General features: G+C 38.8%; 1 protein-coding gene across 1 annotated transcript; it reads left to right on the forward strand.

Moving 5' to 3' along the window:
- CEP152 (centrosomal protein 152) lies at nucleotides 1-27021 on the forward strand. Its single transcript, XM_075713892.1, has 27 exons — nucleotides 1-87; nucleotides 2764-2864; nucleotides 3105-3171; nucleotides 3397-3741; nucleotides 4239-4407; nucleotides 5155-5295; nucleotides 6290-6429; nucleotides 6725-6925; nucleotides 7584-7731; nucleotides 9057-9148; nucleotides 10015-10178; nucleotides 10760-10967; nucleotides 11843-11956; nucleotides 12078-12208; nucleotides 12399-12527; nucleotides 12672-12807; nucleotides 13575-13754; nucleotides 14302-14574; nucleotides 15057-15188; nucleotides 15456-16106; nucleotides 17719-17893; nucleotides 19335-19514; nucleotides 24122-24203; nucleotides 24328-24434; nucleotides 25202-25358; nucleotides 25636-25739; nucleotides 25984-27021. The coding sequence occupies exons 1-27, from the start codon at nucleotides 1-3 to the stop codon at nucleotides 26994-26996; spliced, it is 5427 nt and encodes a 1808-aa protein (XP_075570007.1). The 3' UTR covers nucleotides 26997-27021.
- The last annotated feature ends 802 nt before the right edge of the window (nucleotides 27022-27823 follow it).

A 27823-nucleotide genomic window follows, 5' to 3' on the forward strand; every position in this document is an offset into this window, starting at 1 on the left:
ATGTCCCTTGACTTTGATAGCGGAGCTCTACAAACTCAACATGAAGATGAAGACTATGACCAAGAGGATTATGCAAGAGAACAAGAGGTAAAAAAGAACAAATTATTTAATCTGAAGGCTAGTGTATGTAGCTTCTTCCCATTTTTCTCTCTTACGTGTTAAAAAAAACCAAACCAGTTTTATTCTGTCCTCGGTAAGAGCAAAACAGAGTGCAGACTGTGCTTTGCAAGAGTGGCATAAAAATTAAAGAGGTAATGAGATTCTGCATCTTAAGAGCCTTGCAATGTCATATGCAGTGGCTGGAAGACTGTTCCTCCTTGCTTATGCAGTAGACCAAATGCGAAAGGCTGGTGTCGCCTACGTTTTGTATTTCTTGACAGCTTTTTCACTTATTAAAAACACTTCGAAAGCAACAGCTCTCACTTAAAAATTTGGTTAGCTTAGAAAAGAGTGAGGAATAATTATAATCAGATTTTTAAAATTTGATTATAAATTACATACTTTAAACTCTAGAATAACATAGTCAAATGTTTTGGGTGGGTTTTTTTAGTTGAAATACTTTGGATGTTTTTGTTCTTTTTGTTTCTTAAAGAGAATTGGCAAAATGTGTGTTTAACATGAATGTACGTAATGGTTCCTTACAGGGTGGTAGATCATGTTCATGTCAGGTAACCTCCGCAGTATATACTTCAGAGATCACAGTCTAGAGTGTGGGTAATGTAGACACAAATGCTCACAAAAATGTGTAGTAGAACAATAGCTGTTCAACTTGGAAAGATGCTACTGCAAACACTGTAGGGAATCTGATGTCTGTTCCAAAACTTTCTACCCAGATAAAGGATGTTGTGCTTGTGCAGGAGAGCAAATAGTGAAATAACTGTAGGGTTATTATGGTGAGTGAGAGAGTGCATAAATAGGATTATAAGTTCAGAGTGTTGAGGGGAACATCTTTTCTATAAGGAGAGGCTGGGAGAGCTGGGACTGTTAACCTGGAGAAGGGAAGGCTCAGGGGGAATCTCATAAACACGTATAAACGCCTGAAGGGAGGATGTAAGGGCAATGGAACTAGGCTCTTCTTAGTGCTGCCCAGTGACAGGACAAGAGGCAATGGGCACAAACAAAGCAGCCTCTTTGGAGTAAGTTAGTGATAATCCTCATAGGTTATGCACATTTGAACAGGGACGAGGTGGGGTTCACAAAACTGTACATATTGCAGATATTTCAGTGGCATGTGACTCCTAGCCTGCTAGGAGGCTAAAACACAGGCTCTGCTGTGTTCCCTAGTCACGATGTAATCCAAGACTTTCTGCATTAGTTTTTTTGCCACAGCAAACCAGGTGTTTTTTTCTTGAAAACTGGGGAGATCTGCATAGTAGGAGAGTACTTTAACACTAACTTAAGAATTGGGTAACACTTACCCACATCTGGAGTCCTGTGCTCCTAACCCACTAGGCTGAGCTCAGTTTAAATATGAACTCTCACGATGATGTTTTGTGAACTGTGTATGCACTGCTTTCTCTTGACTTTATGTTTCCAAAGCAGTGCAAGACCAGCAAAACCTTTGGTGCTTGAGTATGTCCTTGGTTGCAAGTAGGGCAAAGGAAAGGGGATCTTCAGTGAATGATGCTGCCTTTGCTTCCCTGCTTCCTGGAGCTGAGATATAATAAATCTAGAGAGTGCCCTAATGATAGGGAAACTTCTTCATGCCACTAGTGAATTTCTAGGAACAAACTTTTGGTGCTCTGTTGTTCTGTAGATGTTTACAAAAGTTGTCTTTAACTTCTCACCTAACCTTTGCTCTTAGAGAGCATCTAAAATAGCATCTGAGAAAACATGGTATCTTCAAGATAAACTTTTTGTAGATGATAATTTTTGTTTTGTTTTTCTTAAACAAAGAAAAGCTAATAAGGTATTTAGCATGAGGCAGTTAATGTTTCTGCTTTTATTAACACATGCTTTGAGAGTTTGGAGGAAAACAGGGTTAGGATTCAGAAACTGCATGTAATAACTCTGACTATGTTGTGTAGCTCTTAAGTCACCTAATAAGAAAAAGAGAATGCATAGCTCAGATCTACAAGAAGCCCAATATGTGGCCCCATATCAAAGCCTCTCTGAAAATTGGAAGAGGAGGTACATTCTATATGGGAATCACTGCAAGAAGTAAGTTCAGGAGTGTTTTGGTTGTGGGTTGGGGTGTTTTTTTGTGGCACAACTATCTATTTCCTGAATTAGAAGTGGTGGTATTTTTTCTCTGTTCACGTCCAGTTGCGTGGTGACTTCATCTGAACACAGGAGCAGACCACTAATCATTGCAGTGATGACTTCTTGCATCTAGTAACACTGGCTGGAAAGTTCTTATCTGGATTTCAATCCAGACTCCTCAGAAAGAACATGTTTTGAATGTCCAGTACCTCTCTTGCCTGGGGTTTAGGGAGGAGAAACCTTGGCATGATTAGTTTGTAAATCATTCTTCAAAAGTAGTCTGTCCTGGGACACGTCTGTCTGGTGGCATTTCCCTTAACATCTTTTTCATGCAGCTCTTTTCTTAACAAGAATTTGCTGGAAAAATCATTAGGTTGATGCTCTAGTCTATTAAGCATTCTGTGCTATAAGTCCCTCTGTGAATTTCAGTGTTGTGAACTTTTCAATGGAGGAAGAAAACCAGGATTTTGTGCAAGTGGCCTATTTTGCCTGTCTCTTTGGACTGAGCTTGTATGCATTCTTTTGAAAAGCATATAATGAACGTTGTTTGTTCTCTTTCAGTTGCAACAACTGTTGACAGACCTTCCCCATGATATGCTGGAGGACAGTGGAGACCAGCTTTCCAGCTATTCGGACTGTAGCATTCATGAGACTGAGGAGCAGTAAGGCATCTTGCCCCATTTTTTATTATTTATGTTGTGCTTTTGAGAATAGAGCAAAATCTCAGCTGATGAGGTGTGTAAAAGCAATCCAAGTAAAAGGGGACCTGTAGTATAGTTTACAGTATGGTTTGTTTTCCATGAGAAATAAACTAGATGCCACTTAATTTAATGAAGAGATGGTTTGTTTTGTTTTTTTTCTGAAGGTTTAAGTACCTAGTTAAGCTGCTTGTCTTTCTGTAGATCACATGAGCCTGGGAAGCATGATGGAAGGTGGAAAGATCATCCATTGATAAGTGATCCTCAAAAGGTAAGCTTGTATGAGCAGTGATGTAATTAGTAGGAACTGCTTGTTCATAGCAACATGCTAAATATTATTTAAATTCATTAGAGAAATACTTTTCATGTAGGTGATGTGTTTTGCTATTCATTTGAAGTATTTCTAACGTGAGGGCTGGTAACCCCAGAAAAAGGGGGGCTGGGGGGAAAATCTACATTTTGAGAGAGCAATTCTAAGCCTCTTACCTATTCATAGGGTTATGAACAAGGACAAAATCTGTACCCTGAACAATTCTTGTGTGACCAGCAAAATGATCATGTTGAAAAACATGGAAAGAATTGGAATGGCCTACATAATGATGAAGAGGAGAAACATTTATATAACGTTAAAGATGATTACTGTGGCCAGAATGGTGAAGAGGATCCTGATGACATGTATCTTGGTAGAGATGGGTTTAGTGCTCCAAGCTGTTACCAACAGAACAATGTGTATCATCTTCCTGAAAACTTCAGGCCATATACAAATGGTCATAAACCAGAATTTAACAGTCAGCAAAATAAAATAATAAATTTTCCAGATGCTCCAAAAGAACATCTTAAGGTATTTCAGAAGCTGATGCATTTTTCTGTCTCTTTTGGAAAATTTTCACAAGTCTTTAACTGTTGGTAGTAATATTTCTAAATGCTTTCAGTCTCTTATTATCAGTTTAAACAGTGATGGGAGGCTTCTGTAGTCTGTTCTGCATGTTAAAACAACAAAGTGTTAAATAACTGGATTTTCATATGTGCATGTTTTTTGTTTTGTTTTTTTTTTCTTTTCTCTTGTTGGCTAGGTAGAATTCCATGAGGTAAAATGAATGTGATTTGCTTAAGTGTGTGCTTACTCTATTGAAGTTGATACTTCATCGCTCTCTTAAAGTGGAAGCTTTCATGAAAATTTCTATCACACTTAAATGGTGTGCTGGATTGGAGCCTGAAAATGAAGAGCTACTAGAGCTCTTCTTAATGTCAACCTGTAAAATGAAAAATATTTTCTTCGAGCAAGACTACAGTTGTAGTTTTAATTTATTTCCTCTTATGTATATATTGTCACAACAGCAATTTGTTGCATCTGATGTTGTCAGTGGCCAATCGCCAGAATCTTACAAAGTGACTTATAAACCATACCAAAATGGCATTCATCAAAAAATTCCAGTAATCCAAGAAGGAACCAGAAGAAATGAAGTGTTTGAAGATTTGCAACATGAATTCTTGGGCAATGGTGAAAGTAAGTGTTTGCTGTTTAGACTTGAAACAAGCTTGTGTGAAAAGTCTGCTGGAAATCAACAACAGAAAACCTTTTGGTTTCAATAGATTTTTTAGTAAGAGGACAACTAAAAGTATGTGGATGTATGTGATCTTTTATTTTGCTCTAAGCTTACATTGGGATAGCCCTAACTTTGTTTTGGCGTGGGTTTTTTGCCCTTTGTCTATAAATCAGCTTTTTTTATCAGGGTATTTGAGTTTCAGGCTATTAAAAATGTAGTTTTGACTGGTGAGACTGAACAAAATTATTTCTGATGGCTTGATCTCAAGTCTAGCTGGTGCTTTCTGTTGTTTATAATACTGGCAAATAACAACTTGCTGTACCTTAGGAAACATACTTTGCTTGATGCCACGTTGGGCTTTTCTGTTAGGTACATTTCAAGCGACAGAACTACTTTGCTTGTTAGACATCTTGAAAATTAATAGTTGCCACAAGACTGTGTGAATTCACAGCATGTAAACCTGTATCTGGGCTTGCTGGTGGTTTTGAATTGCATTAGTAGTTCCTACAATTCTTCAGCTATTGCTACCAGAGCAACTCGGGTGATGTGAATCAAACATGGATTAAAAAATTATGTGATTTTGTGAACCAATGCAGAATTTGGTACTGTATGAAAGAAGTGTCTTGGGGCAGGAATTATTTACAACCATGACTTTCCTGGTTAGTTGACTGTGCTGACTTGTCCGTATGCTATTTGAAATTTGGCAGATTCTTCAGAAAACATGCAGATTCTTCAACTTCAAGTTCTAAATAAAGCAAGAGAAAGACAACTGGAAGAACTTAATGAAAAGCTAGAAAAGAGTGCACAGCAGATTAGGTATTTGAATCATCAGCTTTCAATGGTCAAAGGTAAAATGCTTTGTACGGATCTGTAAGTCTTAGATTTAATTCATATCTAGCACCTTTTTTTATTCTGAAACTTTTGATTTAGGTGATGTCTCTGCAGATATTGATCATATTTATAAACTTGATTTGGGATTATGTGGACCTAATGCTCTCCCTGTAACATTGTTTTAAAGAAAGTTCTCTGGATTAGTGCCTGACTGTGTAACTGTCTTTAACTTTTACCGCATTCTCAAGACCACCATTGTATTCCAGAGGCCCCATGTGCCAGGCATTAGAAATGCACAGAAAAGTGAGAAGTTTGCAAAGTAGTGTGTTAAAAGTAAAAAAAGCAAACAAACAAAAACCCTCACCACCCCCCCACCCCCCCCCCAAAACCCCAAGCAACAAAAAACCCCAAACTCCAATAGGAGTGTACATCTATGAAAAAAACTTTTTTTGTGCTCTCTGGTTTAACAAGCCATTTCCTGGACTTTACGTAGAGAGAAGCTCTTCCAAAACTATTAAAGCTCTAGTGGAGACTGGTGGTTGTCTTGGCCTCCCTTTTCTTATAGGACCAGACAAAAGAAGAGTTGTGAGTTTAAAGAATTAAGAATATAATTTTTAGAATGTGAAAGGAGCAAAGGAGAGAGCAGACTTTAGCTGTCAACCATTTTGCTGTGTCTTGGCTGTTCCTCCAGGGGAATTATTTTGTTTCTCCCTTTCAATGGTGTAAGAGATGATGCTAGTTCCTATTGCTGACAGAATGGGGCTTGTTTCCACTAGGGATCTGAAGGTACAACATATCAGAGTGTTTCCAGGTATCAGAGGGAGAAAGTGGTTACTGGATGGAGACTGACTGAATGTTATTGTTTGTCTTCTGCTTGTTGCCCACGATATGAGACAGAGGGCTCATAGCAAATGGTTCTGTAGAGCAGGGGTACTGAGCAGTCATGTTCCATGAAGTTGTTGGGTGGCTGGCTGTGTTTCTCACACAATTGTTATGTGTCTCTCTCTTAAGACGAGAAGGATGGTTTGGCTGTTAGTCTTCGTGAGTCTCAAAAACTCTATCAGAATGGAAAGGAACGGGAAGTGCATCTTGAAGGTCAAATAAAGGCCCTTGAAACTCAAATTCAGACTCTTACTACCAATGAGGAGCAGGTACTGTAAATATTCTTAAACTGTTTACTGTGGAAGATCTCAACAGTTATATTTGTGTTGCTTTTGCATTAACCATAAATGCCAGTCTCTTGAAACACTGTTCATGATCATTGCAGAAGCTGCATATATGATGAACGAATAGGATGCATTGGTGGAAAATAGTTTGTATTAAAATCCAGGCACTATCTGAGGAATTTTAGCAACTCTTGCACAAAAAAATTGAACTGACATACCGAATATTGGAGCAAAAGTAAAATATATGTAACTGGGAGCTATTTTAATGCTGTTCCTACAGATATTGAAGCAATCCAAAGTAGCAGAGGTCGCCATGGAAAGCATGCAGAAGCAGCTGTTAGAACTTCAGCGATCAGATGCCCTTCAGCGAGCCAGAGAACAACATGAGGCCATTATTTCAGCACTCAAGCAGAAGTATGAAAAGCAAGTATTATCATTAGAGCAGAAACTTGATACTACAAAATCTGCACTCCGAGAGCAGGTGAGAAATTATTTTAGGATGCTGAGTACTGTACTGGAGAGGCTGTAGAGCTCCCCGTGTTTCCTAAACTGCACTTCTTGACCTAAATATTCTAATAACTCCTTCTGGAAGCTGCTAAGCAAATGGAAAGGAAATTCTACGTGAGTCTCAATATTATGAAGCCTATGTGGTATGTTTTTACAAACATCTCCAGGCAATTGTGAGCTCAGATTGTGTGTTTGTACATAGCAGATGCAGAGGAGGCAAGAATTCATTGTCTTAGTTTCTCTCCTGATCTTTCATTCTGTGGACAATCTCTTTTTGAAAGAATACCGGCAAATAAATCTGGGAAAGAAAAGAACTAATTAAGAAATTATGTGATATTTTTGCTGCGAGAAAAGATGTTTATTAAACAGTCTATCACTAAGCTTTAGTCTCAAAATGATCAAGGACTCAACCACTGAACAGTCACTTTATTTTAGAAGTACAGATTTAAAAGGAGAGAGGGGAGAAAAAGACTGGCTAAGGGCGTGTGATTGTTGTAGCTGGCCTCTGCCCCTTTAGGTATCGGATTGATCCTTTTCTCCTGTGTATTGTATGTATTCACTCTTTCTATATCCAAAGCTGTCCTAGATGGCTAGATGTTTGTAATGTGAGTAAAAATAATCTCTCTTCCTAGAAAGAGCTTTGCAAAAATCTAGGAGAGCATGTTAAGCAACTTGAAAAAATGCTGGAAGAAACCAAATGTGAAAAAACTGAAATAATAAATCGACTAACAAGAAGCCTAGAAGAGAGCCAGAAGCAATGTGCAAATTTACTGCAAACAGGTCAGCCTTTTACTCATACCTTACCTTTCCTTGCAGAAATGACTCCAGTTTTTTGAAGTATGAAATTGCACATCTATGTTCCTGTTGAAATGGAATCAATATCAAGCTAAATGTGTACTAGACCATTTCCTATGCAGTGCATTAGTCAGACTTAAATGAAGTTGTCTAGACTGAAGTGTAAAAAACCAATAAAAATAAAATAATCTTCCTCCCTGCCCCCCGCAACCAAAAAAAACCCCAACAAACCAAAAAAAAACCCCACCAAAACCCCAAACAGCAGCAATTAAACTATTTTTACATGTATTTTGTGCTATGTAGGTGTAAACTTAGTTTTGGACTAAACAGCCTTTGGGAACAAGCTGCTTATTTTTCCGTTAGTCATTTGACTTGAATTGTTATTCTAAGTTCAAATCTCAACAAGAAAACAATTGTTTTTGTGGCTGGAGGCTGGTTCTTGGAAACTTCTTTCAGGAGTAGCACGTGAAATATTCTCCTCTCTGTGTATTTGACTTGTGCCCACCTTTTACACATTGAAGTGTTTTAATAGTAATGTATGTCTCTTCATAGAATCCAAACATCTTAACTAAATGAAACATCTGTCTTCCTGGATCCTAATTTAAGAGCATGTTCTAAGAACTGTGGTAGTCTGGAAGAAAAACTTCTCTAGAGAGAGCCTAAATGTCAGGATAGAGGAGAAAAACCTTATTGGACCAGTATTATGAAGTAAATAAGTAATTATAAATGTGATAAGATATTTAAAAAGAGTGCAACTGCCAATTGAAGAAATGCCCTGATTTTTCTGTGCTATATTCATCAAATGCCTTAAAGCAGTAGTAAATTGGCAAACTGACAAAGCTGAACTTTTCACCTGGGGAGGAGGGGAAGGTGGCCTGTTTTCCAAGGTGGTCCTGTTCCTGCTAAGCTTCTGGTACAATCTCACAATGTCACTTTTTGCTTCTGGTGAGCTACAAGGAAAGCAAACATTTGTCACATCTTGCTCCTCATGGTATTTATTTTAAAGCTACTATTAAAAATTCTAAAAAAAATAAAGCTACTGTAGTTCCCAAACATTAAAACAAACTGCAGTTTAAATCGGAGACCTGTAGTAACCTTCACCTGCTTAATTCAGGCAGAAATATTCTTGCCTTCATTGTTTGTATTTTCTTAGTGAGCTGAAGGAAATAGAAAGAGGGCAATGCCTATTACCAGAATCAACATTGCTATTTCTAACAGTGAGGTTTTTTTTTTTTCTTTTTCACAGATTGCATAGTCTTTCTTGCATATTTATGACTTGGTCTTTCTCTCTCTTTTCTTTCCTGCAATAGGCTCAATGCAGGAGACAAATCAGTTAAGGTTTCAATTGCAACAAGCTCAGTCTGCGCACATGATAAGCAATGATATGAACAAGGCTTTGCAGGTTAATAAATTTTACTAAATGTTTTACTGTTTTGATTTTAGGGGGTGGGCATTATAGCTAAGAGGTTGGTAGTTGAAACTTTTATTTGTTGGGGAAACAAGCACCACGTCTCCTTGCAGTAAAGGACTATCCACTACTTCATCTCCCAGTGTTGCATGTTGGATTTTTTTGTTTGTTTTGTTTTTGTTAAATTAAAACACAGTGGGGCATATGTATCGGCACATATCTGATATCATACATCTATCTAACCTGCTTATGGAAAAAAGAAGAATGTAAAAACTACACGCTGGGAATCTTATAACTTAATTAAGCTATAGGGATAGTTGGAGATATTATGTCCTGAAACTTACCTTTTGCAAGCAAAAGGGAATGCTGGAGCCCTCTGTAAAATATGAGTGGAAGTCTGTGTTCCCAATTCAGTTCATATATTTGACTTAAATCTATTATCTTGCAAATTATGAGTCCTAATAAGTACTGGAGTACTAGGCTGTTTTTCCAGCTATGTACTTTTCTGTTGTCATTCATTTTACTATACAAGGGCAGCAGGAAAGAAATAGTAAGAGCAAAATAAATAATACTTTACTTCATATATGAACTGTAATAAGAACAATAGAATATACTGACAATAAAAAGTATTCCCTAACTAATTTATAGTTTTAACATATGCTTTGCTAGAGTTATCAATAATGATAGCATAAAAAAATAAAATTAATGCTAGATGATTCAAGTAAACACAGCGAAATACAACTATACTTAGAAAGAATAGCTCTGTGTATTTGTTTTCTTTGGAAGAGTTATCATGGGCCTGATGTGTTTGCTTGGAGTTTCTCTGCTCAGTGTAATTTTTTTCTGTCTCTTCCTTTAAGGAAGAATTAACGGAACTGAAGGAAGAAATAGCTTTGTATGAATCTGCTGCCAAGCTTGGAGTATTTTTGAATGATGCAGGTGGAGAGCTGCATACGAACCTGGGTGATTCCTATGTAGATTTGGGAATTAAAAAAATCACAGGGAAGAAACCAAGGTTCTGCAGGTACTGAGTGATTCTTGTGAAGGAAAAATCTGAAATCCTTAAGAAATTATACAAGCAATATGTAAAAGATGATCTTACTGGATCAACTTTTTTTTTTTTGGTAGATATATGAAATACTGCTTTTATTGCCAGGTAATGTGGGAGATGGGAAACTGGGCTAATATCAAAAATTGGATGCCTAATTGCTGCTTAATAAATCTTCAGATTTTATAGGGACTATGTTGCTGTTCCTTGGATTGTATGGATTACATGCATGGATACCTTTTTGCTCAAAGATTCCACACAGTTACTTAATGCTAAAGCTGTCTTTTAAAACAGCCAATTCAGTTGTCTCAAAATACCTCATATCATGTTAGAATGAATCTTTTGGGGAAACAGCGGAATGAACAAGTCTTCTGTATGTTAATTGCAACTTGATGAAAAAGCATATGGCTTTTATATTCATGCTCTTTCATTCTTTTTACTGTAACATCTTAGACATCTGTATTTCTGGTAGCATTAGTTGTTCTTCTCTTTGCTACCACTACCTTTCAGATAAATTTGCCTTTTAAATACTGAACTGGTTATGTCTTCCCTAATAGTGCAATACAGAACAGAGACATGGATAAAGAGCTCTCTAAAGATGAAATTATTGTAGAATTAAAAGCTGAACTGGAACGTTTATTGAGCAGTAATAAAACGAAGAGAAACCAGATTACTCAATTACAAAATGATCTTAAAGATTGCCAAAAGACATTAGAGGAATACAAGCAGCTGTTGAAAGCGGAAAAAGCGTCAAAAGAGTCAGAGGTTTGTTCTTTTACACTTTTTAAAATGTAAAGATGCACTGGATTTTAGTGAACCAAACCAACATTTAAACTTCTTATGAAAATAGATCAAAGAATTTACTCACAGCTGAGTATTCACAGCAGCTAAGTAAATCTGTCTTTGATCTTAAGGAAAGTATTGTCATTTGGATGATACCTTGTTTTGTATCTTGGGTGAAAAAGAAACAAACTGAATAGCAGAACTTGGGCAGCATATGCCTTGTTAGGTGAGTTCTGATATGATGGCTTACTTGCTTGATAGCACTTAATGGCTACGCTGGTTTTTTTCAGAACTAAATTTCACTGGAGAAAGTAGGTTTTCTTTAGCCAAAAAGACCTTGTAATTTCTCTAAGAAAGCTGATAGTATCATTAGGTTATGCAAATGAAACATTAAACAGATTGCCTTCAGAGGGCCTTCACTATGTAATTTGATCAACAAGGAATCTCTTTGCTATTGCATCTCTCTTCACCCCGTTATTAACTTCCCTCTATAAATTGATCAGACTTACAACATCTGCTCTTGTAATCTCTATGTTGTGACCTGGATGTGGGATAGGAATATAATACGCTTGAGAAGTGTGCTCTCTGTTGGATGATAGTAGTCATTCAGCTTGCAAACACAACATCAAGCGTGTGCTTCTTTAAACCTTCATGATGCTATCAGTTTCAAGAATGCATCTAGAATAACGGTGATACTGTTATATCTTGCACTGCAATAACTTCCTTTGGGTTTTTTTATTTTTTCTAAGTAAAATTTTTATTCAACAGCTTTAACTTTCTTTTTTTTTTTTTTAAAGCGTCAACTTCCAAATCATGTATGTCTTGAAAGGTGGTATCTTAATTTTGTTTATTTTTAGCCTGTCACAAATCTGAATGATACTTTGGTGGCCAGTCCTTTGGTTTCTGATAGTCTTAAGGAAGAAGTTCTGAAACTCAGAAAGGCTAATGAAACTTTGCTGCAAGAAGTTGAGGTGAGACAGAAATGCTGCTTATCCCTACAAAAAACCCACCCCACCCCACCCCCCGTGCTAAAACCTGCAATTAGAAAAGATTCTTTACAATCCACCTATTACATGACCCTTGTTCGTCCAGAACCATACTTTGACTATTGAAGAATTGAAGGAAAATGAGGAAAAACTGAAAAGCTTAAATCAAGATCTCTGTTGTCAGATGAGAAAGATGGTTCAGGATTTTGATCAGGATAAACAAGAAGCCATTGACAGGTAAGTTTGTTAACTCCGTTAAGTTCCATTTGTGAACTTTTAGCCTGCATGTATAAGCTGGTACAAGGTATCTGGTACAAGGGGAGGTCAGCATTAGAAAGCTAGTTTCTTACTGAAGTAAAAGTTGAACCCCATTTAAAAGGGGGGGGTGGAAACCTAGGTAGTTTTTTTTCCTTTCTTAAAATTGTAGGTGTGAAAGAACTTATCAGCAACATCATGAGGATACAAAAGCACATTTTGAGAAAGACCTGATGGAGAGGTATGCTGCAGAAAAAAAGCAGCTTATTCAAACTTACGAAGAGACAATCTCGCAGTCAAAGTAAGACTTACTGTTTTTTACACTTTTACTGAAACTTTCACATTTTCTGTCTGGCCCTCAGTGCTAGTTACACTTTTTTTAAAACAGATTTGCTGTCCTGTGAGTGTAAAGACTAATTGATAATAAATAATCTGTCCTGTGAAGGGCTAACATAGAGGAGCTGCACAGAGAGATGACTGCAGTGAAGGAATGTTACCTTGGAGTCTGTGGGGAGAAGGATGCCTTGGAAGCTACTTTAAGGCAGAAATTTGAGCAAGAGCAGCAGCTGAAGGAAGAGAAGGTACTAATGGAAATACCTACAAACCATATCATTTCAGGCTGGTTTTTAAGATGTAATATCCATAAGTGTATTTAACTTTGTAATTGTTTGGGGAAGATAATTGGAAGACATGCAGCTGTATCAGAACATTAATACATGTGACCTATTGGTGGTTAGATTAACCTGCTGATGTATCCTGGGGTTTAAAATATTGTAGAAGTAACCCTTTCCAATAGCTATTCATTTTCACATAGTCAACTTTCATAATTTGGCTCTTGAGGACTGTTCAGTCATCGGTGTGGGGTTTTATGTTCATGAGACATTTTCCAAAAACCTGACTGACAATGTAAATTTTCTTCTCCCTATATAGAACTGATTTGAAAATACTGTGGGTTTTTTAGGTAATAACAAATTCAGACTGCTATATTGATTAAAAACTTTGCTTTTCTGAAGATACCAATGTGAAATTACTGAAGTAGGTCAACTGTCTTGCTAAGCAAGTACAGTAAGGAGATGCAGCTCAAAGTATGCTGGGAATAAAGATGCTTGATAAGGAAACTTAATTTAGAGCAATAGCCCATAATCATCTCTGATACCACGCCTTAAAATATGTCCTTTTGAGAGTTGAATCTCTTGTCCAGGTGTCATCAGTAAGATCAGTGCACAGGCTCTAGAGTTAATTGTGTGTCTCATGCATTCTCATCACTTTCTAACAGAGCAGTTTGCTATGCCTTGGAGAATAATTTTAAATTCTGGTTGGTTGATCTGTTCCCCCCCCCCCCCCCCAGCTTAAGAAACAGCTACTAGAAGAAAAAGAAGACTCTCTTAACCTTCTGAGGATGGAGCTTGAAGAGAAACACAGGAGTTCTATGATAGCAGCAAAGAGGCAGTGGCTGGAAGAAAAAGAACAGCAGGTTGAAGAGGAAGTTGCATTAGCCAAAGTTCACTGGGAGAAGGAAGAAAAAGAGGTGTGGAACTTAGACCAGGGGGTTCAATTTTTTTTGTTGTTGCCTTGTTTATATGCAGAAGGAGAACTTGTTATGCATACAGACTTATGCACTGTGATTCTGCCATTTGAAGTGGCTTTTAAGGACCTATCATTTTTAGGAGCCTCTGAAGAAGTCAGTAGGTATTACACATGCCTAATGTTTTGGGGTGTGTGTGTGGGAACCCTAGACATTGTAAAGTAACATGCAGAATGTCCTGAATGTCACAGCTGGTAATATGCTGGAGTTTTCCACCCTGATCCCTGGGTGAATGGTTACACTTTCTATTGTTTCATTCAGTTATCATATAAAAGCCCTTTGTGTATCCTATCCCATAGAAGAAAGCGGTGATGAGGAAGAAAAACCAACTCATTCTTTACCAAACTCGCTGCTCTCTGAGCATGGTCTTGCTCTTCTTCTGTTAGGGAAGGTTATTGGTGTAAACAGAGTTTTGTTTGTTAAATACAAGTGAAATTCTAGTTACTTGGACACTGGGGAGATTTTATTAAAAAAATATTTTTTTCCTTAGAATAAAGAACAAGTCTTTGCAAAAATAGAAAGAGAATGGCAAAGTAGGCTGGAAGAAATGAGAAGAACTGTAGTTGAACGTAATGACTGCAGCAGCCAAACTGACCGAGTAACACTTGTGGATGAAGCTTCAACTAAAGAGTTAGAAGGGATTGTTGAAGACCAGAGGCTGCAGATCCAGAAGGCTCTGAAAGAAAATATGGCCTCTGAAGAGGCCTTAAAAGAATTTGAAATAGAACTGGAAAATAAATACCATAAAAATCTTGCCAGCCAGGTAACAAATAATTGTTCTGTCTGCCTGGAGCCTGTGAAACTGCCATGTGCAACTAAGTCACCTAAAAAAAAAAGTGTTCTCTTCCACTAACTTTCTGCTCAGTAGTTGATGTTTTCTATATTAGAAATATATTAAAAAAAAAAAAAAAAATTCTGAAGAAGCTGTAGCACATAGCTTGTTTTTTCTAGCTGTTAATTTTTCACATGGACAAGTTTTGCAGGAGTTTTGAACAGAACTGAGCAAAACTGACTTAGAGTTTATACCATTTTATTAAGAAAAATAAAGTTAATATTTGTCATTTTGGTATCATTTTTGCATCAAGAAATGCATCAGATGCTGCTGGTCTGATTGTTCTAATTTCTGTAAACACAGGCAATCCAAACTAAAGTCTGTTCTTTCACTGCTACATGAAAGTAATAATAAAAATGTACTTAGTGGTGGTGACTGAAGTAGTTTTGGGGTTTTTTTTAATCTGCTTATAGGTAGATGCAGCTGTAACCCAAGCTCGTGCCAGGTGGCTGCAAGAATTAACAGACCTCAAAGAGTACAAAGTAAATCTAAAGATAGAACAAGAAAAATGGGAAAAAGAACACAAAGAGACTGCAGCAAAGCAGGTAGCCCAAAGTACTTGTATATGTGTATTGATAAACAGTTCAGTCTTCCAAATCCCATATGTTACTGAGGAATGAATGCAGACATAGGTGGGGAAAGATGTTTCTAGTGTACTCTGGTTCTGATCCGTTTTTTGCCTATATAGGATTATATTTTTATTAAATAATTTGAAAAACATATCCAATAGATTGATAATGACCCATAGTTATATTTTATGTATATATAAATGTATGTATATACTTATAATGACTCTGTTATATATTCACCAGTTAGCTCTAGTTCTCTCAGCTGCTGAAGAGAAATGGAAAAAAGAATATGAGAATACCGAGAAATCTGGACCAAGAATGAAAGAACTTGAAGAAAAGGTAATTTCTCTCAAGAAGGAATTGGAGATAAAGAAAGAGGAAATCCCTGCAGCTATCAAAGCGGAACTCGCAAAAGCTCGTGCTCAGTGGAACAAAGAAAAGCAAGAAGAAATCCTGCAGATACAAGAGCAAAATGAGAGAGACTACCGATCGTTCTTAGATGATCATAGAAACAGAATTAAAGAGGTACTTGCAACAGCAAAGGAGGATCTGGCAAAGCAGAAGAATGATCTCTCCGTTCAGAAAGAGGCAGAAATAAAGATGTTATTAGACCAAAAGCAGCGAGAATGGGAGGCTCATGAAATGAAGAGACTGCAGGATGAAATTAATCGATATGAGGAGAAGACTTTGGTTGAGCTTGAGTACTTGTTGAGTGAAATCCATGAAGAACTAGTGAAGTGCACACATAGTAAGCATTCTTGGAAGGATAAGTGTTTCGATGGTCATGTTCAGTTAAACCATCAATGCAAAGACAAACTGAAGGCTTGCTTACGAAAGGCCTACAGAGCCACAGTTTACGCAATTCTGGAAAAGAAAGAGCGAGAATGGAAAGAGGTAATATTTCTGTAAATTGTAACTGCCAACCAGAAAAGGGATTTGAGAAGTCAGACTCATACTGTTTTCTCCCAATATAAAACATCCATGTAATCCTGAGAACTGGAGAATCCAATGTTTGAGTTCATTGATAACACGAGTCCTTTAAAACTGTAAAAGAGGGCTAAATCTACCATTAGCAAGTAAAAAGGAAAAGGATGCATGTACCTTTGACACCTTCAGTCTTTAAAGACGACAGAACCAGGTTAGGAGTGTCATTCTTTAATGCCAAGATTCATAAATTAAGGAGATGAATCTACCATTGTAAGTTTGGGAGCCTGTTGAAGGCTCCTTGTGACCTCTTAGGTGGGTTCTGTCATTAAGGCCCATCCTGGATTTTTGCATTGCTGTTTGCGCTTTTTTTTTTTTGAGAAATTTAGCAGTTTGTAATGGTGATTGGATAGTGGTTGTGGATCATGTTACTCCCCGCCCCCTCCCCACCCTTGCTTCTGATACAAATAAGGAGGAAAACAGTAAATCCTTTTTGCAAATTATCTGTAGTAGAGCTGAATATCTGACAAACTGATCTGTCTTGGGAATAATAGTCTTGCTTAACTTTATTGTGGCTCTACGAAATTCTTTTCAATGTGCCCACACAAACGAGGAAAGATGTCCTACCCTCTTCTAGAGGAGTTTGGGGCTAAGTAGAATTCTGTCCAAAAGCTTCTGTTTCTGTTGTTTTGGCAGATTCCTCTGTTTGCAGTGCTTGTAGTAAGTTTTTGGTTATAGGGAGCATCCCACCGGAAATGCCACTGCCACCCAGCGTTTAGCAGCTGGGGAATTATCCAAGAATAGCACAGAGAAAGAAACTGTCTTGTTTTTCGTGAAAAGGCGGGGTGGGGGGAAATGAGTATGAAGTGACTTCTCATGACAATGTTACCCAGTTTTTTTAGTGGTAATATGTTTCTGTTCAGAAAGTGGTCCTTTAAATAACTCATGACAAGAAAACTTTTCACAATGGTAAAGGGAATTGGAAGTTTTTTTCCTATGCTTGATGCATCTGCTGTAATAGGTATGAATGTCTCCTGGTAAACTGTTTTTAATATGCCTTTGAACTTCAAAACATTGGTTGGCTTGAACCACCTTATCTAGTAAAGTCTTTGTAATTTCTTAGTAATGTCTTCTCTTATGCTACCATAATAAAAATAAACAAAGGAGTTACATTTTTCTAGATGATGTTCCTGTCCCTCTACTACCCATATTTGTACAGAAACTCTAAACAGTCCAACCCCTTTTTCTGCTGGATATGCCTTTTAAAAAAACAAGTTAGCTTCAACTATTCAAAGACACTGTATAGTTCTGCAATGTTAAGGACTACTGACATTTCCAAAATCAAACTCGAGATAGCCAGGTACTGCTGTTGCAGTGAATTATGCTAAGTAAAACTTCTTTATGCTAGAATACGTGTTTTCCTCCCGATCTGAGCTGTGACCTACAGTTCTATTGCAGGTTTAAAGCACCTGTGTTACAATTACTAAAGCTACTTGGTAGCCAGGGTTGCTGTGGAATGCTTTTTTTTTTTTAATTTATTTTGCTATGTGTTGGTATTTCAGGAAGTCTTTTTCAATTGCAGAAATCTGAAGAGCTAGTGAGTAATGTAAATAAACAAGTATACTCTTGCCTGCAACGTGGTGAAGGAGAAACTGGGGACATGGCAAGATCTCCTGTGTACAATGTTGGACACCAAGCAGAAGCACAAAGGAAGCTAAGACGACAGCCACCCTTGCAGGAAACTGGAACAGACAAAGGTATTGGGTTTGTTTTTAATCTGGCAAATTGCGTATCATCAAATTAAGCTTGTTAGTAACAGTCTTTAATAGTCAATGTCTTCTTGGTAACTCTAATGCAAAGTTAGTTAATCAGTGAATATTTGGGTGATAGAGGAAGGTGCAGTTCTTCTGACTGTAAGGTTGTTTAACATAGTACAAGCTTATGCAACATTAAAGTCTCAAACCATGCAACAAATGGTACTGGTCTCCAGCTTACTTATTTAATGCTAGGCTTTGAGGTTTAATTTTGTTAAATGCTGGTAGCTTTCTGCTTTTTAAAGCCATTCTTCAGGAGTAAAGAAATAGCTGCCGTATCTGCTGCAGGTGTAAATACTCTTTGGGGGTTGCGGACACAAACACTAATACCTCTGGTGTACAACAGCTCATAAGCAAGCCAGTGTTGATGATGATGAGCAGGGTATGGTCTAAACTATGTCTTGTAAGTGGGTAATACTAAATCAGAGCTTTGAAGATCGAATTACACTACTTGCTCTTGACATTAGACAAGACAAGCAATTCTGCATTCATGTGAAAGATACTGTTTGTCAAGAATTATACTTCACCTGGCATGGTAGTTTTTTTTCCAACTCTTTTAATCGAGAATGTAGTTGAAAAAATGCAAATCCCCGGATTATGTTTCTCTCTCTCTCTCTATTTCCTTCCTTCCCCTCCACCCCCAGTATATACTTCAGCATTGTAGCTCTTCCCAAAACTGTCACATGTACTATGGCAAAGCTGGAGACAGGGTAGCTGGGGAAAAACTTCATGGGAGGCACAGAAATCTCTCTGGGACTTTCTATTTAGTTTGAGTTCTTGTGCAACCGAAAAACATAAAGCAAGAAAACCCAAGAGAGTCTTTGGCTTTATGCCTATAGTGTGGCTTAAATTCCTTCAACACCAAAATAACAAATCATCTATTAACACAAAACAATACAAGCAGTGCAGCTCTTCTGTCTCTAGAACTCCCTATCCTGGCTATAAAGAGCAGCCATCGCTCTCCTGGAAGTAGCCCAGTCTTTGTGAATTTCTTAACTTAACTAGACTCAGCCGCATGTGAGGCTTCCAGCTGGGAGAGTCTCCCTCAGCTGACTCCAAAAGACCCTGCTTGGCTGTTGTTTGGTTGGTTGGTTTTTAAAAAAAAAAAAAAATTTCAACCTACAAGTCTCATATCACTGACTGAAGACTCAGACCATCACTGATGAGAGTGCATTGAGGCTATGAGGACTCAACGACTTGGTAGATGCTGCTGCACCTTCTATAACAGGGTTTAAGCCTCTTGTGATTATTTTAATTTGACTAATGTGTTATATGCTTTCCTAGCAAGAGAAAGACTAAGTAGAGCACCAGAAATACTAAGGTTGGGCTTGATTCTTTTTGGGTCCCATGGTTGAGGTATAACTCTTAGCAATGACTGTTGCAGGTCAGAAATGTACAAAAAGGAACCTTGGGTCTCAGGAGGATTTTTGCTGTGAACACTGCTGCCAGGAGCTTGAAAAAAGAGAGACTGTGTGCCAGGACTTGAAAAGAGAGCTGGAGATAGCCCGCAAACATCTTCAGCTTGCTGTGAGGGAACATGAAGCTAAGTCAGAGCAAATCCAAGGTTAGGATTGTTAGTCACCTAAAGAAAACTTTGAATGGCTCTGCCTTGCTGGCTGTGCATGAGTCTTTCATCTGTTGTATCATTTAGTTTTCAGTGGATGGAATGGGTGTGTGTGCATACTTAAAAAAACACACACACACACACACACACACACACACACACCCCCCCCCCAACAAAAAAACCACAAACTGACCTCCCATCCTGCCAAGACACGCTCTCCCCACTTGGCTTTAAACATTACTTATCGCTTTAGTACTCTTTTGTGTGTATCAGGAAAAGAATAGAGGAAAACTGAACACATGGCAGATGTTCTTTGAATATGTGTGCATGTGGATCCTGTTGCCTGTGATGGTTATACAGATAATGCATGTGTGTGTAACATACATGCATATACTTACAAATGTATATGCGTTGGCGAGGTCTTTAGCTGTCTCCTTTGGGGCTGTACTGCTACTGTGCACATACTCATCCCCCCATAGTGGGAGTATAAAGAGCAGAGTGGCCCCAAATGTTACTTGGTTCCTCTTGGCACCAGTAGTAGTAAGCCACTGACCACAGTTTCCTTGTACCTTTCTGCAGTTAATAGCTTGAAGCTATAGTTCTGTGTATTTTCTTTCTTCCGTTCTTTTGTAAACCTTAAAGTAGGCTTTATTTAATCTCTTTGCCTTTTAAATCAAGATGTTCTTTTTCCTTTGTATCACTTTGAAATGATAAATACAGGATAGGTGAACTCTAGTTCTTAAATCTTTCTTTCCTATGTGATGCCTATCTCTACCAATGATGGATATGAAATGTCCACTCTGGTTTTGGAAGAGTCACTGAAAGGAAGGCTTCTGTCCATAGTACGGAAATAAGGATTTTCTGAAGCTATTTCTGGTGGAAAAAGATGGTGCAAGATAACTTGCTTGAGGTTCGTCCATTGTAGGAGACTGCTTCTGATTCAGTAGTGCTGTTATCCAGTACTCTTGCTTAATACGCACCCTGCTGGCTATGGGGTAGTGTTGTTTTGTTGTGACTGCCTTCCCCTTGCTACCCAACATCCTATTTTTGGCATTGTCAACATCTGTATTGCCTTCTGTGGACAGATGGGTAGTGCCTGGTGGTGAAACCTCCCTGAGACTTGGCCATCAGTTTAGTCAATTGCAATATTATCTGACTTGATATTGATACCTGTGTGTGGTGGTTTGACCCTGGCTGGATGCCAGGTGCTCACCAAAGCTGCTCTATCGCTCCCCTTCTCAACTGGACAGGGGAGAGAAAATATAACAAAAAAGCCTGTGGGTCGAGATAAGGACAGCGAGATCACTCAGCAATTACTGTTGTGGGCCAAGCAGACTTGACTCAGGGAAAATCAGTTTAATTTATTACCAATCAAAACTGAGTAGGAGAGAGGAGTGAGAACATGTGTAGGGTAATGAGAAACAAATAAAACCAAATCTTAAAACACCTTCCTGCTACCACTCCTTTCTTCCCAGGCTCAACTTCACTCCCTATTTTCCCTCCTCTCCTTGAGCAGCGCAGGGGAACGGGGAATGGGGGTTGGGGTCAGTTCATCACACGTTCTCTGCTGCTCCTTCCTCCTCAGGGGAGGACTCCTCACACTCTTCCCCTGCTCCAGCGTGGGGTCCCTCCCATGGCAGACAGTCCTCCATGAACTTCCCCAACGTGGCTCCTTCCCACGGGCTACAGTTCTTCACAAACTGCTCCAGCGTGGCTCTTTTTTCCATGGGGTGCAGTCCTTCAGGAGCAAACCTGCTCCAGTGTGGGTCCCCCGTGGGGTCACAAGTCCTGCCAGGAGCCTGCTCCAGCACAGGCTTCCCCCGGGGTCACAGCCTCCTTGGGGCACACCCCCTCTGGCGTGGGGTCCTCCCCGGGTGCAGGTGGATCTCTGCTCCCCCATGGGCCTCCATGGGTGCAGGGGCACAGCTGCTTCACCAGGGGCTGCAGGGGAATCCCTGCTCCGGTGCCTGGAGCACCTCCTCCCCCTCCTTCGCTGACCTTGGTGTCTGCAGAGTCATTCCTCACATATTCTCGCTTCTCTGTGGCTGCAGTTTGTGTCCCGGTGGGGTTTCCCCCCCTGCTTCTTAAATATGTTATCCCAGAGGTGCTACCACTGTCACTGATGGGCTCGGCCTTGGCCAGCAGCAGGTCCATCTTAGAGCCAGCTGGCATTGGCTCTGTCAGACATAGGGGAAGCTTCTAGCAGCTTCTCACAGAAGCCACCCCTGTATCCCCCCTGCTACCAAAACCTTGCCACGCAAACCCAATACACTGTGTTTCTTGTGGATGCTGTTGCATCATGTACAGCTGTCATCCTTTCAGGATAATAGACTCCATCCTTTATTACTTTATTGAACTTGGTAGAAGTCTCTGGCCATAGTAAAATCTGGGCTAACGAGGATGAAAAGTCTTTGGTGTATCAAAGGCCTTTGCCGTACCTGTAACTACTGCTGCAGTTGGGTCTCCCTCTATGAGTCTTGCCTGTAGGCTTTTCACTCGGGAAGTCATATTGATTCATCTGTCTCCAATAGCAACAAGAATTCCTTTTGTCTAGATTTATTTCTGAGAGGATTTGTAGGAGGAATGCCTGCTCTGCTTGGTTCCTGTGCTCAAAAACTTTTTCTTTTCTACTTGAGCATAATGTACCGTATGGAGCACAGTTCCCATTCAGTTGGTATCTAAGGAGCTCTATCCCCTTATTCAGCTGTATTGAAGTCAGTAGAGGCCTTTGTTTTAAGGAGCAGAACAAAGAGAATGATGTTTTCTCTGAAGGAAAACATGTTGGTGATTGAATAAAAGGATCATTCTCCCTGCAGTGTTTTAATCAGTTGAAGCTGTACACAATAGTGTTCAGGGCAATTTTTTTTTTTTTTTTTTTTTTTTTTTGGCTCTCCTTAGAGCATGGCAGGAATTGCTGAAGGTCCTGGTTCAGGAGAGGTCTTAAACTGCATCCTGAGGGTCAGTAATTCTGTGGAATTGTTTGAGCATGCCTCAGTGAAAGGTCACTGTGGCCACTGTAAGCAGGTTTGGTAAATGGTCAGCTTGGAGAGAGCAGATGCAAGGTAGTAGGTTGTACCAAGTGACTTACTTGCCAAAGGCTGTGGTTTGTGTGTGTCGTGTGAGATGGGTTCCCCCCCCCCCCCCTTTTTTTTTTTCAATGAAAAGTCTCAGTTGCCTGCTTTAATAAATTTTGTGCTCAGTGAGGACAAGTAAAATGCTGTATGTTTATAAGGGAAAGGTTTTTGCCAGCTTGCAGATGTGTGAGCAAGGCCAGGAGGGTAAGTTGCACAGATTTGTGTACTATTATTTCTGTGCTCTTTTGTCAACAGCTATATAGCCTGTAAACTTCCTTGGGGACTGGAGGAAAGATTGAAGGGTAATAGGAGGTCTGTTAATGAAAACAGAGGCTACTGTTGTCACCAAGGTCATCATGGATACAACTCTCAATTGCTCAAAATGAGATTTGGACCACAAATGAGGATATCTGAAGGCCATGAAGTGCTTCTCTCAGGATAGCTGCTTGCTTTTTGCTGTTCTGCACATAATCCTAGAGAAGGAAGAAAGCCGAACTTGTCTGTGTCTTTCCCTGGGCTCAGGTCCTCATGTTAGACCCATGAAAGCCTTGATTATTCCAGAAGGAAGAGTTGTCTTGAATAAGATACGCCCTCCCTTGTGTGGTGACAGCCTTTTCCTTAGGCCATGGTTCACATGAGAACTTCTGTGGCTTGGTGTGGTGGAGGTGTCTCCAGCATTGAGTGTAGGTGTTGAATTAATGTTGGTTTTCTTTCCTAAAATAGGAAAGCTAGTAATCAACTACTGATTTTTACGGGTCCATCCAAGTTTATCCATCAATTCTTCAAGTTATTGGTAAATACCTGTAAACCTTTTTTTTTTTTTTTTTTAAATAATCGTTTGCTTAGATTAGATTACATAGCTAATAAGTAGATTTAAGGTTCTTTAACTTTCAGGAGATGACCCATAGGTGGTCTGTCTTATTTGCCATGATCAACAGTCTTTTAGTATCAGCTTGAAGTCCTACACTTTGGGCTTCTTCAGCTCCACTGTCTTCTCATTCTCTAGTGGCAAACTATAATATTTGTATGTTTCTTAGTAGCGTTGAGCAGAGTTCAGCATGGAAGTCCAGACTTTCTCTGAAATACTGGCTTTTGGTTATTAAAAAAACAAAACAAAAAACCAACAACAACCAAGTTTTATCTTTTATCTCTCCACCCCAAAGGCAGCACAATTGCTAACCCACAAATTAATAATTCTTTTCCAGTGTTTGTCCAAACAATTGTTGGGTTCCCCTGCACCATCCTTTTTTGTCTACACGTACACCCAGTATCTCTGAAGTTTTGCCTCCAGCACAGTGTTATTAATGGCATATGAAGGCTTTAAGCATGAGATGACTTTTATATTCAGGCTTCATTGAAGCATATTGTGATCGATTCCTATGTGCTTGTTACTGCAACAGCTGTATATTTGCTGATGATGCTTTGTGACATTGAGCTCTTACACGAGAGACAGCAGTTTAAGTAGTAACTTCTGTTGAACTCAACTTGAATTTAGAGAAATGCAGTGAATTACAGTTCATCTTTTTTTCATAGAAAGGGAGAAGATTCTGGAAGCTCTAATTGTAGAAAACTCTGAGATGAAGACTAAACTGAAAGACCTGGGAACACCACCAAGGTATTTAAAAAACTTAAACAAGCTGGGTTGTTTTTTGTTTGGTTTGGGTTGTTTTTTTTTTTTTTTTTTTTTTTGTAAGATATAAGCTGCTTTTCTTGTGCAGTGTGACTTATGTGCATTTCAGGTCACTGTCAAAGGGAGGCGTCTCAAAACCTTGTACATCCTGTGATGCTGTGAAAGGGCTGGAAGAAATGCGTGCTCAGTACATTAAAGCTGTGAGCAAGATTAAATGTAAGTACTAAAGACTTAGCTAAAAAGTTAGGAGAGCAAAATAATTTACTTTGTCACTTTCTTCTCCTTCAGCCAAGTTGCACAGGAATCTGACAGCCAAATCGCATGAGAAGTAAATTTTTTGTTCTTACTAGAGTGAATGTGAGAAATGGAATTGTCACCATAATCTTAGACAAGATTAATTGCGATGGGTGAAGCTTTGTTATGCCATCCTGGCTTTGTTGCACTGTATTATGTCTTTTAAAGTGGTAAAGTGTATTTTGAGAACTGGTCTTGATTCTCCAGCAAACAATCCACCTACCCTGCAACTTCTCCTGAAGGAGAATTGGCTTTTCTCTTGTGCTGTATCCTGCCTTCTGCCTTAATTGGTAGCCTTTTGGCTGAGGAGAGAGGGTTAAGTGTAGCGCCAAGTCTTACTTGAGTGCAGCAGGTCCCCAAATGCCAGCTGCACTGCCATTGAAGATTTCCTAGACCTGCATTTTACCACCAAACATTCCTCCCAAATTCCTGCCTAGCGTTTTCTATTGCTGCTGAAGGTGAAGGTTTGGACAACTGAATTGCTGTCTGATGCTTCATACCAACCTGCTCTGGTCCTCAGTGGCATTTATCCAGTAGGCAACACTTGGCACAAAGATTTGGGTGGAATGTTGGCAGGTAAATCCAGGCCCTTGCTGACTTGCTCCAGGTCTGCTAGACGATCCCAGTTTGTGGTGTTGGCTTTTTCGCCCCCCCAGGCGAAAACTGGTACTAATGAAGTGTGTTTGTAGGTGATATGCTTTGTTATATCCGTGAAAGTAAGGAGCGAGCCACTGAAATGATTAAAGCGGAGGTTTTAAGAGAGCGCCAGGAAACAGCACGGAAAATGCGCAAATACTATTTGACATGCCTTCAACAACTTCTTACTGATAATGGGAAACATGAAGGGTAAGTTCAAGTATGTTTGGAAATTACTGTTGGTTTTGAAAGAGGTGTGTAGACGTTAGTCTGGTGTTTGTCCACCTTGGAGCAAACAGTGTCTGACCTGAAGTCTTGCCAGTCTGCTCAGATTGGCATGGGGTCACTGCTGAGCAGTCTGGCATACTGTCTTTTCAGTATTCTTTGACTCTCGCTAACATTACCTTGAAGTAAAATGCAGAGTTGAAAAGGAATTACCCTCAAAGTTCAATTTTTTTTCTTTTCCATGTTCTGCAATTCTTGGCAGAGCTGAAAAGAAAATAATGAATGCTGCCAGTAAGCTTGCTACAATGGCTAAAGGACTTGAAACGCCTCTTCGACACATTCCCCAAAGCAAATCTACCCGCTCAGGTATGTTGCATTCTATAGTTTTTCTCTTATTGATCATATTGATTTAATGCATGTAGTAATGAAAATGCAGATGGAAAGTGAAGTACCATTTATTTATAAGCTTGCTAATGGAAATGTAAATATAAGCTGCTTATTTTGACAATACTTACAATTCTTTATTAAAACAAACAAACAAAAGAACCTAGTTTTTCTTCCAGCATTAACATTTTCTTCAATTAATCTATTTCCTTCCCTCCTCTCCTAGCTCTGCTATTAAATTCTGATCTACCACCTGGAGCTGAGTGCTCAAAAAGAGATTGCATGCTTCGGACTAGTTCAAACCATATGGAAAGCAAATTGCGTGGTGAAAACACTGCCGAAAAAGCCAATGATAAAGTTGTTCAGAAACATGTACCACGTGACTTGAGACAGCAGTTTGATGCAATGCAGACTGAAACTCAACACATGCTTCATGAAACAGTGACTTCAAATATTCAGAATGGGAATAACTCTAAAAATCTGGATGGTGCTTCAAGAGACGCTCTGTCAGAGTTTTACTCAAATGAAGATGGAAGAAGAGAAAAACGTGGCCCCATTGTAAATGTAGACAAAGGACTCTTGTGTGCAGCTAGTAATATAGCACATCAGAATGCTCTTCCATCTGCTTTTCAAGTAACATTAGAAGATACGCATGCACCCAGCTTTACAAATGGCCATAGCATCTCTGGGCCAACTCATCATTCACCTAAGAGCAAGAATGAAAGAACAGTCTTGAAAGAGGATAAATGTATCCAGTCATGTGGAAAGTGGAAAACTAAATCTAAAAGAACTCAGGAATTTGATTTTCAAGAAACTCCAGAAAGGGATGAAGGAAGTTGCAGTGAATGGAGTTCTGTGAATGGAAGCCTGCATCTGGATCGTAGTGATATGCCCCTTTTGTATCCTGAACAAAAAGCCAGTACTAATGTGCAAGCACAGACTGCATACTGTGAAGAGTTTCCTCACATCAGGTCATTTTCCCCTGCAGATGAAAATGTTACTTCTTGGAGAGGCATTCCTAATGGCAATGGCAAGATTCTCAGCACAAAAAGCAGCACTAAAGTTTACAGTAGAGGCCACCTGATAACAAACTCAGAGCATACTTCATTCCTCAACTCTGATAAGTCAAATTCTGCTGTTGCACAACTCAATGTACTGCCAGATTCAAATGTGGTAAAATGCTGCAACAAATGCTTGGAAAAAAATGGTGTGGGATCCCCAGTCTCTTCAGGAAGATAGTGGTTTTGATAGCCCACTTTTTAACTTGAACCAATACCAGCAATTCCTCGTTCGAAGGAAAAAAATATAACTTGATATTTAAATAAAAGTGTGAGGATTGGGGAAAACCTGTTCTACTGTGTCCATTTTGTGATCAATGTTACACAATTTGAATGTTATATGAAGAAATTCTATAAAGTTACTTGGACTATTCCTGCAGACTTTTGTCCACCTTTGTAATAACACTTTCATAATTTTTTATAGTGATTATATAAAAATTTATTAAATAGAATCTATTTTTATATTAAGTTTAGCTTGCAGTGCAGTGTTTATCTAGAACAAAGCTACTGTCACTTGTGGTAATCTTTTTAAATGGTTATGAAAATTCCTTCAGAGCTCAATGTTTTAGGATTGTTTAAAGTAAGTATTTTAATTGACTTTCCCATTTTGAAGGACCCCCTGTAAGCCTCTGTGTGTGTCCCCATAATAAAAGTGAAAATACTTGCATTTTTTCACTAAATTATTATAACAAATCACATTTCGAGTATTCTTGCCTTTTGGTACAGCAAAAAATAGCTCGTACTGAGTGGAAGAAAGGTATAAATCAGAATAACCACACTTTGCAGGTGTTCCTTAAATAGCATCGGTTATCAATGTAAACTGAACATGTAGTAATGTTCTTCCTGATGCTTAGAAAGCTTCTATTTTAAAGGCCTGCTCGTGTTTTGAAGAGAATTATGAAATGTATCTTTTTTTCGAGACTTCTTGCTTTCTTTGGGATGGCATTTCATTTCTAGTGATACTGTAAGGAAAAGAGGTGTTTTGCTGCTTGCTTACATAGGGTTTGG

Source organism: Pelecanus crispus, chromosome 7 (genome assembly GCF_030463565.1).
Source record: "Pelecanus crispus isolate bPelCri1 chromosome 7, bPelCri1.pri, whole genome shotgun sequence".
NCBI lineage: Eukaryota > Metazoa > Chordata > Aves > Pelecaniformes > Pelecanidae > Pelecanus > Pelecanus crispus.

Coding starts and splice junctions, on each gene's coding strand:
- CEP152 (XM_075713892.1), top strand. CDS start 1: ATGTCCCTTGACTTTGATAGCGGAGCTCTACAAACTCAACATGAAGAT. Junction 4,408..5,154: donor ATTCTTGGGCAATGGTGAAA/GTAAGTGTTTGC, acceptor GAAATTTGGCAG/ATTCTTCAGAAAACATGCAG. Junction 12,808..13,574: donor AGCAGCTGAAGGAAGAGAAG/GTACTAATGGAA, acceptor CCCCCCCCCCAG/CTTAAGAAACAGCTACTAGA.